At 29.7% G+C, this 15,826-nt stretch overlaps 1 protein-coding gene across 1 annotated transcript in view; it reads left to right on the top strand.

The window, feature by feature from the left end:
- Positions 1 to 15,826, top strand: part of LOC143223920 (uncharacterized) — a 164,144-nt gene that overhangs the window by 101,927 nt on the left and 46,391 nt on the right. The window contains exons 29-33 of the mRNA XM_076452394.1: positions 852 to 1,088; positions 2,204 to 2,239; positions 3,249 to 3,371; positions 7,102 to 7,365; positions 12,393 to 12,428. Coding sequence (XP_076308509.1) covers positions 852 to 1,088; positions 2,204 to 2,239; positions 3,249 to 3,371; positions 7,102 to 7,365; positions 12,393 to 12,428 — 696 coding nt within the window. The remainder of the gene's footprint in view (positions 1 to 851; positions 1,089 to 2,203; positions 2,240 to 3,248; positions 3,372 to 7,101; positions 7,366 to 12,392; positions 12,429 to 15,826) is intronic.

A 15,826-nucleotide genomic window follows, 5' to 3' on the forward strand; every position in this document is an offset into this window, starting at 1 on the left:
TATAATTTATCTTGGATGAATTTCTCTTTTATCATTTTGCATATTATGATTTAAAATAGCCTAAAATTTTAATATTAATTTAGAAGTTAATTGAATGTTGCTATCTATCAAACTTATTGATACAAGATTGATACACACAATTTTCCTTCTTAACAGAAATGTGTTTTAATGTACAAACAGCAATACAATTTATAATAACGTTTATTACAAATAATAATTTATATACAAAAGTTTTACAACCTTACATATAATGCTGAGCCTTTTGTCTGGTATGGAACTGAAACTTTTATTGATGGTTTATGATGAGCAAATTAATTCTATGTTGAAGTGAAATGCCTGTAATGTCCAAAATCTATAAACATTACTGGTAAATTATCTGCACTTTCCTGATGAATAAGTATTAATCACAATTATAGCTTTTAAGGCTTATATTATACTAATTGTAGCAAACCAACAATGTTGTTAAAACTATTTCTTGACATGTCAGTTTATGAACTTTAGGCAAGATTTTCAAAAGTTCAGTTGGCAATAATGTAAAACACATATTTTTGATTTTTAAACTTGAGAATCTTCTACAGATTTAGAGAATTGACAGGACTATCATAACACATATTTAACAATTTAAGTTACTTACATTTATAAATATATACTAAACTAAAACAAACATCAACACTAAAACAAATATATATTAGTGAATCTGTTCCAGATTTCACTAACAAACTAAATAATTGGATGTACATATTTATGTGAAGAATATACTCATGTTATTCCACACTTCATACTGAATAAATTTTGATTGTATTTGATGTATATCATGTTCACAGTTGAGAATGATTTTTTTCTTTTCATAGGAAAATTTATATTGATTACAACCAGTAAAGTTTGGATTAAGGAGAACTATTTGTTTGCATCACTTGTGCTCAGCCAAGATGTATATGTAATAAATTATGACAAGTTGGATGATGTGAAAAGTGCACTTATACTGAGTAATCATCTCAGTGGAATTCCAGGTGCTCCATCTTCCTGTCCAAATTGTTTACCTTATGTTAACAACCAGCTTCAAGATATTATTTCTTCTGTTGACAGTGGTAAGATTACTCACAAATGAAAACTAGTACCACTGCACAATATTGTTTTTTATGTTGTTCCTTGATTTAAAAAAATTAAAAAATTAATTTTTCATTTTGTTATTGTTAATACTCTTCATTTGTGATGAGGAACTGAATGTTTATTTTTCCATCTTCTTTTGATGTATTTACAACAGTATTTTTGTATGAAGGTCACTTGATGGTTGGAAGCTAAGCATGTTTATTAGAATTTTGCATTTTAACTTGGGCAGTATGGAGATACAGAAAAATTGTGTTTCATGAATACTTATTTCTCTAACTATGCTTGGTATCAAAAAGCTATACTTTTTTTGCAAGTACTATTTTTTAATTTTATCACTTTTCAGTTGTACGAAGTTTTCTATCATTTTCTATACATAGAATATTGGAATAATATGAATTTCAGTCTGTAATAGTTCTAGTAAAAACTAATGCAGCTAGTGGTACTTTGGTTTTTGATATTACATTTCTGTGCCATGTTATTGAAGTATAACCAGTCTGTAAATGTTAGTGCATATTTGCAATTAATTCTTTCATATATTTCTACTGCACAAGTAAATATAATTCCCAGCCAGAGTGAGTGTGTTAAGTGATTAACTTCTGCAAACAATATAATGATATTTGACTTGGAGGAAGAGTACATCAATTTGTCCAAAGTACTATTGATTTAAATTCATTACACCATTAATCAAGCAAAAGTAGTTGCTGTTGCCTTGAATCATACTTTAATGAGTTGTAGGTAAAGAAATTTGCAAAGAATAAGAAATAATATTTGGAATACATTGTTTTGTTTAAGATTCTACAAACAGATGCTATTCATCATCTCTTACCAAAATTTCACTACAGTGTAATACAATTTGGTATGAAAATTAGAAACACACTATAAATTTTGCTTTCTCCTTTTTTATTGATCTATATAAAAAGAAATGCTGAATGACTAAGAAATATCTATATTATTTAAGAGAAGCTAATAAAAGTCAAATATTCAATTAGTTGTTTTTCACATTCTCTGCTAAACAAATTAAAGCAAATTTTATATTAAATTTCAGAGTTTTGTACTTTCAGAGTTTGATGTAATTTATTGATGTATTTTTCAGTTTTAAAAATTGAAATTCAGAAAAACCTGACTGAAGGTAAGAATTTGTTTTTAATATTTACAGAAAACAGTGAAAATAGTGAAAAAGTATAGGTCATTTATATTTCTTACTTTACTCTTTCTGATGTATAAAAAGGAAGTAAAATGTTTTGAGATAGACACAGCCAAATACTTGAAATCTTATTATCAATTTAAAAAAAAAAATTTCTCAGGCAAATATCACAATTTTGAAATGCCCAGATATGTAAAATGTATAGCAATGAATATTATGCTTTTTAATTTCAGTGTTTACAAGGGTATTTTATTTTTGGAAAAACATTTGTCCAATGGAAATATCATATTTCAAAGTTAGTAGTCTCAGTTGGTTCTTTTTGAAAATTAATATATATTTTTATATTATATCTTCTTTGATATAACAGTAAGTCTTTTGGTATTTTAACAGTACATTTAATCTCAACACTTAATATTAATTAAAACTTTCTGAAATAAAAAAAAAACAACAGAAAAGTGTCCTTCTTTCTTGGTATGTTATATTTTTTGTTGTTTTTAATAAAAACTTCTGTAAAGACACCTATACATATAAGGAAAGTAAAAAGTTTCTAATTTTATATGCTCTTTACAATCAACAAATGATTCTGTTTTTGTTAATAATGAACAATTTCTCTGAAAGTAACAGTTTTTGTTAAAAGTTTTTTCATACTTAACAATAAGAGTAGTAGGTTAAGAGAGTACAGTAGGGTGGTTAGTCTTTGGAATGGGTTACTTTTGTATGTTGTGGAGGCAGCAAATTTAAATGAGTGTAAGAGAAATCTTGATGAATTGAATGATAAGGGCAAGCTTTAAGATTTTTTTTAAATTTATTTATTTAATATTTTAGTTTCGAGCATGGGACAGTTGAAATTGACCAGTATGCTTTTGTTGTCCCAAAGCATTATGTGTTAAAAGAGGTAGCTGTAACTTATGATTACTTTAAATTTACTGACTAAAGTGATTTGAGATGGTGAGAAAGTAGTTGTAATAATTGGATAATTTCTGCAAATTTATAGATGAAGAAAAACTTTTTGGTTTCTTTGTGGTAACCAACAAGTACAAGAGTCTTCAAGATGATTATGGTTATCCAGTTATCTTCAGTGCTAAGAAAGACTGCTACTGTGATCACCTTACATCTGGTATGATGTTAATGTACTTGTTTGAGTTATTAAAAGTGACTTATTAGCAAAATACTAGTGGTTTAACCCTTTAGCTTAGTTGCTAAAGTACTCACTTTATGCGTGAAGGCTCTTGGATTCAAATCTGAAGTGAAGAAACATAAAATAAAAGTGCAAGTAAACATAGTATCTAGTTTTATCTGATACATTCCAGTTGTTCCTTATGATATGTAGCTTTAATTAATGAATGGCTGGTATTTTGTAAACTAAAAATGTAATTTATAACTTTATGGAAGTTTCAGTTGTTGAAAACTGTCCTTCTATTAATTATTAGGATCTAGCTCATTAGGTTGTTTATTAGATCATTGGTTTAAATCTAAGCTAAGAAAATAATGGAAATGCTGTGAAAATTGGCACAATATAAAATGGCATCAAATATGGAGTCTTGTTTATGATAAATGTTAATGTTAGCAGATGAATCCTTCAACTCAGTTAATAGAACACTTGTCCTTGTGCAAGAAATCGTAGAATGAGTCAAGGAAATTATAAAAGTAAATTAATGTAATATCATATTTTTAATTTCTATACATGCAACATTTTTATATATTTTTTAGCTAAAGTTATAATACTAGAAGAAATGTATAATAGGTTTAGTCAAAGAGAATTCTCCTCTACTGATTTGGCTGACTTATTTGGATTTGTTCATGGAAGGTTACCATCTGTGCTATGTAATGTCTCTTCACATCAAATTTGTTAAATTACTATGTCTTTTGCTGCTTGCCTTCACTGTCCTTTGAAAGATATCTTTTGGTTGGATTATGAACTACTTCCAATAACTTTATTGCTTGTTATCTTATAGATTTGGCTGAGTCTTCCTATAGTGAATTTTCAGTCTTCTTCCTATGGTTATCTTGCATACATCTGTTTGTCTTTAATTAGGGTAAGTCTGTTCATTTCCTCTCTTTTAAATTCTTACTTTTTTTTGTCAGCTTCCCTAAGTTTCTCTACCAATCCCACTTAGTTGCAGGTATGCTTCTTCCCAAACTCATACTAAAAACAGTAATTATGTGATGCATGCTCACAGTTGGGGTGGGGTGTTTTTATAAAATCATTGTGTACTTTTGCAGTGTTGATTCTGAATAACTAGGTATTATAATTACATCTTTAGTGAACTGTCACTCATGGACTTCATAAGTAAAGCAGATGGGAATTTCTGCACATCCCTGCCAATCCTTTGAATTTCTTAATTTGGTTTATTCTACTTTTCATAATTAATAAAATACAGTCAACTAATGCACTGTCTCTTGTATGACATTCCTTCAGATTTCCCATCACTTTCTTATCTTCCCGTTTTATTTGAGTAGAGCATGAGAATTATTACTATTCCCAATCATTGAAGAGGTGTACCATGAAAGCTTCCTTCTCAGTGCTACTATAGTTATGCTTATTTATCCACTCATAAAAAGAGGTTAACTCTTGTTCTCCCTTGATGTTATCTGCCTGGGGGCAGATTGAACATAATAAACCAGTGATTAAATATTATATGTGGGATCCTCCTTATAATTCCAAGTTCAGAATGATAGTGCTCTCTTCCTATGGTTGAGTGTAATAGACTTTTACTTCCAGTTGCAGAAGGTTCTCTCTTCCTTCTGTGGTTGGGTTTGAGAGACTTTGACTTCCTTGTTACACCAGCAACAGGAAGTTTCATGCTCTGTCTATATAGTTGAGCAAATGTCACTTTCAATTCCTTGTAATACTGTATACAAGATGTCTCTACCCTGAATTTATGGTTGAGTTTAGGCAACACCAAGATCTGCTAGTTCTAGGTTTTGTTTGTTGTACAGTTTGCTCCAACAATAATTTTGGAAGTTTATCCAGTTATGACCATATGCTCACTTCCTCTTCTCTCTTCCTTCTGTGGTTGGGTTTGAGAGACTTTGACTTCCTTGTTACACCAGCAACAGGAAGTTTCATGCTCTGTTTATATAGTTGAGCAAATGTCACTTTCAATTCCTTGTAATACTGTATACAAGATGTCTCTACTCTGAATTTATGGTTGAGTTTAGGCAACACCAAGATCTGCTAGTTCTAGGTTTTGTTTGTTGTACAGTTTGCTCTAACAATAATTTTGGAAGTTTATCCAGTTATGACCATTTGCTCACTTCCTCTTCGTAATTCTGATTGTTTAACATGTGGCACCCTAGTTTCACTTAGGGTTGGTGTTGGTTGGTATCATTAGCCCATGTGCTTTAACTACCTGTTGTTAAACCAATTTTTTTTAATCTTGTTATCTGCTCATACAGCTTACACATTCTCATATCACTTATATTTGTACAAGTATCACATTTTCTGCCCATTTTATACATAAATATATGCACTTTGCAAATTCCTGGGCAAAAAGCATGCCTGTTCCAGAAGTATTGAAACCTCTTCACTCTGAGTGGTTGCTTTCTGCTTGTTTTATTCTCTATGTGTGTATGTCTGCCCTCCAATGTGGGATTCTAGTTTGTGTGAAAATAAGCAGGACCATATTGGAAGGTAACTGTTTTATTACACTGAAAATGTATTTCTGATAGGTACATACCTCATCTCAGACACTTTCTGCCCTTCCTTCCAACAGAAACTAGTATTTTATTCTAGTACCTGCTAATTATTGAAAATGAAGATTGAGCAGGAATACCAGAGGATGTTAGTTGCATCATTATAGGTGGCATAATACTATTGGTTGAAGTAGTCACCAGATACATATATGTTCAGAAATGATGCAAAACTGCTTAGGCTTAAATACTGGTATGAGAATTACTAAAATTCTTTTAGTAGTGCTTACAGGGTAATCAATAATTGAGATAGTTTTGTGTTAAGGGCATTAAGTACCTACTGGAAATATATTTTCAGTATAAGATGCTAACTTTTGACTGTTTCTTGTAGAAAAAATTCTAAATTTCATAGATTATTGTCCATTGAACTTAATACAGAGTGAACTTTGGAAATTGCTACTCAGGAACAAGGTCGAGGCTGCCAAATGTGACATGCAGCTTAGGTAATTTATTTTCTATTGGAATGTATTTTTCAGTACGTTTCCAATTGTAGATGTTAAAAGTTGGATTTTTGTGCTTGGTAAACAACTTTTTCTGTTTATGTAGACTTGTCTTATTTTGGATATTGTTAGTCATTCAGTACTTTGTTTTCACTAGATGGGCTCTTCCTGAATGGCACTTTGCTACAGAGCAACTACTTAAGAGCCTTTCTATGATCATACAGTAAATCTTGGTCTTTGATCACAGATGCATTGATTACTTGATGAGTGAGTCTGTGATTTTTAGGATGATGAATTGGTAGGACATAAATATATCCCAGGCTTAAATAGCTAGCTTGAATTGTAAACGTTTAGTTGTACTATGTATATAATATCATGTACATATTACTTTAAAATTAAATGCTTTGCCAGCTAAGGCATTTTACACTCAAAAATTTTGTGTATTTGTCAGGATTATTTTACTCCTTAGTAATCAGCTATTTTGGTCTGCATTAGAAATGTCATATATTCAATCCATAGGTCTCAAATTATACTTTGCATCATAAATATGGGTAATAATATTTGAAATATCAAACTTAATGTTTGTGAATATTTCATAATATTTATTAGTGTACTTTTTTATTTACATTTTGTAAATATACCATTATTACAAAGTATAGCCATGATTTGTAATTGTTGTTAGTTGTAACTTTCAAATTTTTTAAATGTTTCTAGGCACTTTTATTCTGTTTGCTGAAAATGATGCCTGGACCGAAATGAATTACAAAATGCAGATGACAGACCAAGTGTACATTGTAGCTTACAGCAGCACAAGTGAACATGAGATTCAAGAAAAGTTAGGGTCAGTCAGTGGTAATCACAATCTAAGAATAGCACCAAGTTTATTAATGGATTGTTCTTCAAAGCCTTTTATGTGTCCAAAATGCCAGTCTAGCATAGACTATCATTTGGAAAAGATAATTTGTGCCTTTGATATCAGTAAGTTCATCATTCTGAGGTATTTGTTTTATTATATTAATTTAATCTTTACTGTGGATGCAGTAATCATTTTGTATTTTTGTTTCAAGATGTTACATTGGTACTTTAGATGTTTGGAATTAGTTTATTTTAATCATTTAATTTTTTATTATGTATTAGACTTGTTATCGAATGGATGAATTGTTTCAGCAGTTAGTTATTGTTCAAAAAGAATTGAACATTTTTATACCACTGCATTTATTTCACAGCCTTTCCAAAGCATTATATTTTTCTTAATTTTGTTATCTATACACAAAATAAATCAGGCACTTGCAAGAAATATCTTTTCATCTAAAAATTAATAGATAGACTTTTTAAATAATTAAAACATTACTTGTCAAACTAGTAATATTTTTATAAAAACGGCTTTCTAGTTTGTTTATGTTTAAAGTAAGAAACCAACTATATAATAATATAGCAATAAATATGAGTTTATTTGAAATATTTTTGGAGTGTTTTTAAAGATAAACTATTTTTTCAGATGTAATTAGTTATTTGAAACTACAAAAATAACTGTTTCTTCATAAAGAAAAATTATTAAAAAGAAGCTGAAGAACTCTCCTTACTGCTAACATTTTTTTTGCTGTTTCAGATGATTAAGTATATTATTTGTGATTACATCTGTTTACATATTCAAGTCACAAAAGAAGCACATTTACTTTTAAGGTATTAGTAGATTGTAATAGGAAAATTAAATAGTTAATAATTAGCCATTATTTGAAAATGAGCAAATTATAGCTGTGAAATTAGTGGTATTTTGTAAGTGATAAGTACAGTATTCCTTAAACCATGGTTTTATCATCAGATACTACCAGTCACTTTCATCTCTTCAAAATTAGTGATGGTGAAAGATACCCTTAGTATCCTTCCTATAACAAAGACAGTGCAAACAAGGTTGGTGACGATGGGAATTAAACCAGTAAATCTCATATAACCTACAAATTATTAAAGCTTATCAAATATGAATTAAAAACAAAACTTATAAGGATAAAATTTGGCTGAACACAGATAGCCAGTATTTATATTTGTGCTTAACAATAAACATGTTAGCAATATTTTGATTACATGGATAGTTGGAATAACTCTTTCCACGAGGGCTCAGTTGGATCACCAATGTTTTTAACATATTATATTTGTTACAGTTTCCATACAATAAATTTTAATACAAAAATTTGGAGATTTTCAGTAAATATTAAAATAATTCTGTATCCAAAAAACTAAGGTTTATTTATTAAGTACTTTTAGTAAAGATTTGTCTGTGAATATATGAAGTTGATTTGTTTACAAGTCTGAGTGAAAAGTGTTAAGATTACAAATACTTTTATTCATTAATTAGATTGACTTTTGAATCATAAAAAAGTTCAAAATAAATCTAAATTACACTTTTTTCTTTCTGTAATGGCATCAGAATGTAACATGAAACTACATTTATTTAACCTGTATAACTTTAAAGTTGTAACAGTATATATCTGTTTGTTCTTAAATTTTATCGTCTTTCTGAACCATGTCTAAGTTACTATTCCCACCATAAAATCTGAACATCAATTGACCATTGAAGTACATAATGAATAAACTACTTGTGAGTTTCTCACAAGAACCCCTCATGACCAGTTATTGTTATCGTCCTTTCATCTTACCTAATATAATCTTATCTAACCAACAAAGCTTATATTTTTTATGTTTTATTTACTTTTACAATAATAAGTAAAGAATACACATGAGAAAAAAAGTACCTATCTGGGTCCTGGTTTTATTTTGCTGTTGACCCTACATTTTTTAAACTAATGGTACTGCTGCACTAATTTTTTTTTCTAAATAATTCATCAAAGACCACAGAATAATGACATTCAAAAAGCAAACAATGTTACATTTCTATCACTATTTCTGGTTTTCTAACCATGCAACAAGAGTTGTTAAATATTCATTAAGCTTGTAATTATGTTTCTTAAGGGGGTAAAAGTTGAACTGGAAGTGAAATAGGCAGTTCCATGTATAGAAAACAAAATGCTATGATATGTCATTTGATAGATTAAAACCTTGGTTTTCTATTAGTTATAAATAATATTAAATATCAGAGAGAACTGTTTGCCATTTCTGAAAGAGAGGGTGTGACAGTTGGGCATGGCAAGAGGGGTTTGATTTTTCTATTTGAGAGCTTTATAATCTCATAAATTGAAGGGTATAAAAATTAAGCTTTGTTTGAGTGAAGACAACACTATAATGAGTAATCTAATTTAAATTTCCTATTTCTTGGAGGGGTGGTAAATAAATTAAAGAAGAGGTGATACCTAGAGAGTAAATTGGACAGTTCTCTCACAGTGGGAAATTGAGGATTTTTTTAAATATTTCCCTATAAATTTAAGAATTTAAAACCTATATAATATTAATATTTGGAAAATTAGTTAAGATTTTAAACCAAGCTTATTTATATACAATAATTAAGAAATAGTTTAATTATATTTTTAATATGATTCCTTAAAAATTCCTGACACGTGCATGAAAACATGCCCTTTCTAAGAAATAATTAAAAATATTGATTTTGAGTATTTCATTATTTTTGACATTTTATATAAATGAAATTTCTGTTAGTTAAATGATTAATTGAAACACCAATAATCAGAAACAATAATTTTGATCATTTTCATGACAGTTGAATAAATTGTAATTATAAATAAATTATTTGTCTATATGACAGTATTTAATGTAATTACTGTTCATAAGTAATCATTTAATTTGCTTAGCACTAGAACAAGTTACTTTAACTTCTTTTTTTTTTTTTTTGAATTAAGCACAAAGCTACTCAATGGGCTATCTGTGCTCTGCCCACCATGGGTGTTGAAACCCAGTTTTTAGCGTTGCAAGTCCACAGCCATACCGCTGAGCCACTGGGGGACTTTTTTTTGTAATAAGAAAAAACTTCATATATAAGAAAATTGCACGGATAATTCTTATTGTCACTCTTATTATATTTATTGGATGAAAGCTTTGATCATTAGTTTAAGTGATCTAATTGTACCTCGAGTAAGCCATCCAAAAACTGTTGAAAAAGAATTTTTGTATGAATACATAATAAATAACTCATATAAGGTATTAAGAGGTTGAAAAAAATCTGAAAATGTGTGAAGTAGATATTGGCTTTTGTATGGCCAAATTCTTTACATTAGGTGTATGTAACTTGTTGGACATAAATTTCAACAACAAACGAACAGCATGCAATCCTCTTGTTTTAAAATAATGTATATATTCAAAACAAGTCAAAGATATGTAAAAAACATTTGATACACTATTATTTACCACTGTTGAACTTAGAGCTCTGAATAATTCTCTTGTTTTATCAAACATCTATATAGGCTAGTTCAATTACTTTAAAATCCAACTGACAATATGAATTATTTCTTCTTTCCTCTTTAATTACAATACAATCAATGACAAGTTTACTTACATTACTTCAAGGGCTACCGCAGTTGTACCCTGAGTTTTAAATAATTCTCTTTTTGTCAAAATGCCATGTAGGTAAGTTCAATTATTTTAGAACCCAATTAATAAGATGAATTCTTCTTCTTTATCTTTATTGTTACAATACAAGTTGAGAAAATCACTTTGAAATGACAACTATGACTGTTGTTTACCATAGTTGTATCCAGAGCATTAAATAATTATCTCCTTTTTATCCAAGTCCACACAAGCAGGTTTAGTTACATTAAACACTTTGATGAGACAAAGTATTATTATGTATCTCTGTTGTTGGAATATATGCTGTGATGTTTCACTGAAGAAATCACCTCTTATGGATAAACTGAAAATTATGCAGTCAGACTTCACTTTTTTCACTTTTACTTTAACTAATTTATCTGCTCTCTGTATCTGCAACTATTTATAACTTGTAGCAGAAAAATCTAGAACTATATAGCACTCTAGTAGCAGTGGTATTATGCATAATGAGAAAAACTTAAAACTTTTTGAGTTTGATAAGATCAACAATATTGTTAAAGCTTAATACAACTATTAAACAACATACAATTGCTACAGAGTTGCGTAATGAAACTTGTCATAACTATTGCTTTTAAAATAATTAACTCTTAACACACTTATTATGAAAACTAATTGTTGAATATTAACTCACTAAATAAACTAAATAATTGTTTTGTATGTCAAACAGTAGAAAATTAAATCTTTTTGTAGTAATTTTGTGATACTAAGTTTAATCTTTAACAGCATTAAATGTTAGAAATTAATTTTTAACTGAAAAAACTTAAGAATTTAATTTGTAACTGGAGTGTTTCATATGGCATTAAGTCACCAGAGACTTCTAATTAGACATTTGTCCAGAAAGTGTTATTACTCATGTAATTGTTTCTGAAATATAGTTTCTTTAATGTAGAATTAAGAAACAGAACTACAAAATTACATATCTTATTTCATTATACTAAATTATGGTTTAAAACTGCAACAATTTTCTATCATCATTTAATGCAATATTTTATGTTTGAGGGTTATTTTCCAATATTAAAATTATTAGCTACAATGAGCTTGTTATCTTTAATATAAAAGAAAAATATTCCATTTTTGATGTTATTGATGTTTGGGTGAAAGAGAAATTTATTCAGATTTACAAAATCAGTTCAAAGTAAATACACACACTCACATATATATATATATATACGTATAGGTTTTCATCCTTTTTTTTGTTCATCTATCCTTGTTAGTTCTTTTAATCTTCAGTTACTGATTGCATTTTTAGAAGGCTTCAGAAAATAAAGTGCTCTACAATTGTATGTGATGTTTGAAGGATGAACCTAGAATTTGTGGTTATTCTGAATTAGCATTTGTTTAGATGCTATGATACTGTTATGCTTAAGTCTGTACAAAACTATATTTCTGCCTTCTACTACCATATAAAGCTAGTTAAATGTTTCACAGTACAGTCTTTAATCTGTTAAAAGTTTATATTATGTAACATTTCAAAGTTCTAATTTTTTTCTTTTCAGTTCTCAAGATTAATATCAAAACACTTGCTGATGCAGGTAATTCATCTTGTAAAAATTTTATTACTTATTATGAATTATGATAGGAGCTCATAACAGGAAATTCAAGGAAATGTATAAAATTCTAACTGAACATTTAAGCAAAAAGCACCTTAAACAGTAATATGCAATTTATGTAATGTTTAGGGACAACAGTGAACCTGTTGGTCTATTTCAAATATCCCATCCTCTAAGCAAAGTTATAACTATTTAAAAAAAAAAAAAAAAGATTTAAAGCCAGTCCTTATTGTTTATATTTCTATCAAACTTCTTTTAAACTTGCTCAAACATACTGCCTTCACAACATCTGAAGACAGCCCATTCCGTAAACCAACCACCCTATTTCAAAAATAAAATTATCTTAACTGAAGATGGTTTCTACTGTGCTTAAGTCTATATTTCTGTCCCCTAGTTTTGCAGTATTTGCTCTTAGATATGAAAAACCTTGATGCATCAACATTATCAGTTCCATTTACAATCTTAAACATTTCAATCAGATCTACTCTCTTTTTTCTTAGAGAAGACAATTTTAAGTATCTTAATCTCTTCTCGTATGACAACCCCTTTATCCCAAGTAACATTTTTGTAACTCTCTTCTGAACTCTTTCCAACAATTCAACATCTTTCTTAAAGTAAGGAGCCAAAGAATGAACACAATACTATAAGAGTGGACTAACTACTGACCTATACAATGAAATTATAACCTCTTTATATTTGTATTCATTATTTCTGTAGACACAACCAAAAATCCTATTTGCTCTATCATTCAAATTTTGGCAGTGTAGGAGTCATCTGCAGTTTGGACAGCATTGGTTTTCAAAGAATGTGGTTAGCTTTTGGAATGAGTTGCCTTAAAGGGTGGTAAAGGCAGAAATTAATTGAAAAATAACAGTGGATGAATACGTGAGCAGTAAAAGGTGGTTATAGTTGGTAGCTGGAAGGGGGCATCCGTGATTGGCTAATAAATGGGCTTTTTTTCTCCATCTAAAATTTTATGAAATTTATCAAGGACATTGTCATTACCTCTTAAAGTTAGTTTTCTTACAAATATCATACAGAAATGCTTTGTACACTGTATAATTGGTGTCTTGGGGAGCCAACCCCTATTTTACGTATGAAGTGAATAAGAAAAAAAAATCACTACATATATTATTCATTTTATTTCACACATTTGTAGAATAACAACTTTAAAAACATAAAGGCTTATTTAAAATGATGTTTTAGATCTGCATGTTTTATTTAAAAAGGTTATTTTTCTACAAGTAAAATTTTATAAGTGCTTAGTGGAGATTGTCTCTTGTTCTAGGCGTATATTTGCCTAATGCTATGTATTATATTTAGAGAATTTAGTTACACATAAACTATAAATGCTCAATGTATTTTCAAACAAATTTCTATGACAATCTCCAGCTGCAGCTTAACATTTTACATTTCAAACTAATGTGATCAAATATTCAGTAGCTATAGTAAATCATCATGAATCATATCAGCTAGCTACTAGCTGTGTTTGTTATTATTATAGTTTATATGGCTAGCTACCTTATCAGGTAATCCTTTGCTCTTTATTGAGTATAAAAAAAGCCAGCAAACAAGACTAATAAAGAAGTTGAAATTGAAAAATCTGCAAATACAGATCATAAAGTAATGAAACAAATCTGGAAATACTGTAGATTCACTCAAACTACAAACCCCTATTTTAACTCCACCAAATGCTATCCTAGGTAACAGCATGGAACCACAATAGGAGTTTTTAGTTTGGATAGATAATGTCTTCAGTATTTCCAACTGTATTTTCTTACTTTGTTTATTATCCCTATTTGCAGGTTATTAAATTCCCAATTCTGTATTTATGTTGTGTAAATGTATATTTACCTTTTTGTGGTTAAGTTTGGCCCATTGATTATTGGGTGAAACATATTCAATGTTATTGTACCAAAGATCCAAAGTTCTTGACACAGTAGCAATAAACATGCTCTGCACGTTCAACTGTGGTTGAGTTACAAAAGTGACAGTCAATCCTGTTCTAAATCACATAAACCTGCTGATTAAAATGCTATTCAAGATTAGATAGTACTATACTTGAACCCCAGGAGTTTCTAAACCTGGTTGTTTAAGCCATGTGTACATAAGGTACCATTTATGAAATAAGTTACAATAACACATATGTTTTGAAATATAATGAGTATACTAAGAAGAAAATATATTTCCTGATACAATACCTAATTTCTTCTCATGTAATAACTATTTTTGACTTGTGCTGCCCTCTGTATGCTCAGTTTTTGCTCACAACTAGTTTTGATGCTCCCACCTACTCTCAAGCTACTTTTTGGTGGTAATGCTGTACTGTAAAATACAAATAAGTTTGCAACAAACCTGCACCAATCAAATTTCAACACACCCTCCTAGCACAACTGACTTCCTCTACATTGTAAAGTACTGTCATCACTTTTTAATTTAACATTTCAATATGCAGTAATGCTTAATTTTTGCTCTATACTGGCAATTCTTGTGTGCATTTTCAGTTAATTTTAACATGTTTTGACAACCCTTAGTTTGTTGTAATTTATTTGTTGCTTACTTTCTTTTTTATTTCCACATAATGAACTCTCATTTTAATGCCAGTACAGTACTCCACCACCATTTATTACTTCTCAAGCTTCATGCTTCACACGTTTTGTGGAAGAGGTTTTGTTCATGGTACATTGCAATATGTAAACTATCTTTCAGACTGCTATGTCAGGTTACAGAAATCCTATCTCACTCTTCACATAATTTCTTATCTTTTTGAGAGTGTTTTTCAATACCGACCTCAGCCTTCTCCTCTTCATCTGAGAGCTTGGTTTCCAAAGCCAAGTCTCTTCCTTTTCTAACTGTGCATGAGATTCTACCTCTTTTGGAGACTTAGTCTTTGATGGAAACCCTCATACTGTGCAGTTGGGTACTCATGTATTGTATTCACTTAGTGCCACACAATCATTGTAATCTCTTTTAAGGTCCTTGGACTCTACCATTTTCTCTTCCCTACAAGTTGACTTTGCCTCTGGCTCAACAAAAACAACACCTCGGCTGACATTCATCTGCCTCCTCTCCATCCTGTTTTCACTTATTTACAGATGCTTCTCTTACAAAGTAGGGAGTATCTCTGAATTCTCAAGAGATTTCCATGCATTGGAATGTGGTTGAATCTTCTCTCTGCTTCAACCTTTGGTAACCTTTCACAGTGTGTCTGGACTTTGATCATTTCCTACCTTTAGTACTGGGCCATTTGATCATGAACCATTCTGACAATTCAACCCATGTCTCCTATATCAGTCAACAGGTGGTCACCTGTACCTGTTCATTTTGCTTTCAAATGTTGGACCTTTTTTTGTGGGCCTAATCACAGCAAATCTGCCTTT

Source organism: Tachypleus tridentatus, chromosome 8, assembly GCF_004210375.1.
Source record: "Tachypleus tridentatus isolate NWPU-2018 chromosome 8, ASM421037v1, whole genome shotgun sequence".
Lineage (NCBI taxonomy): Eukaryota > Metazoa > Arthropoda > Merostomata > Xiphosura > Limulidae > Tachypleus > Tachypleus tridentatus.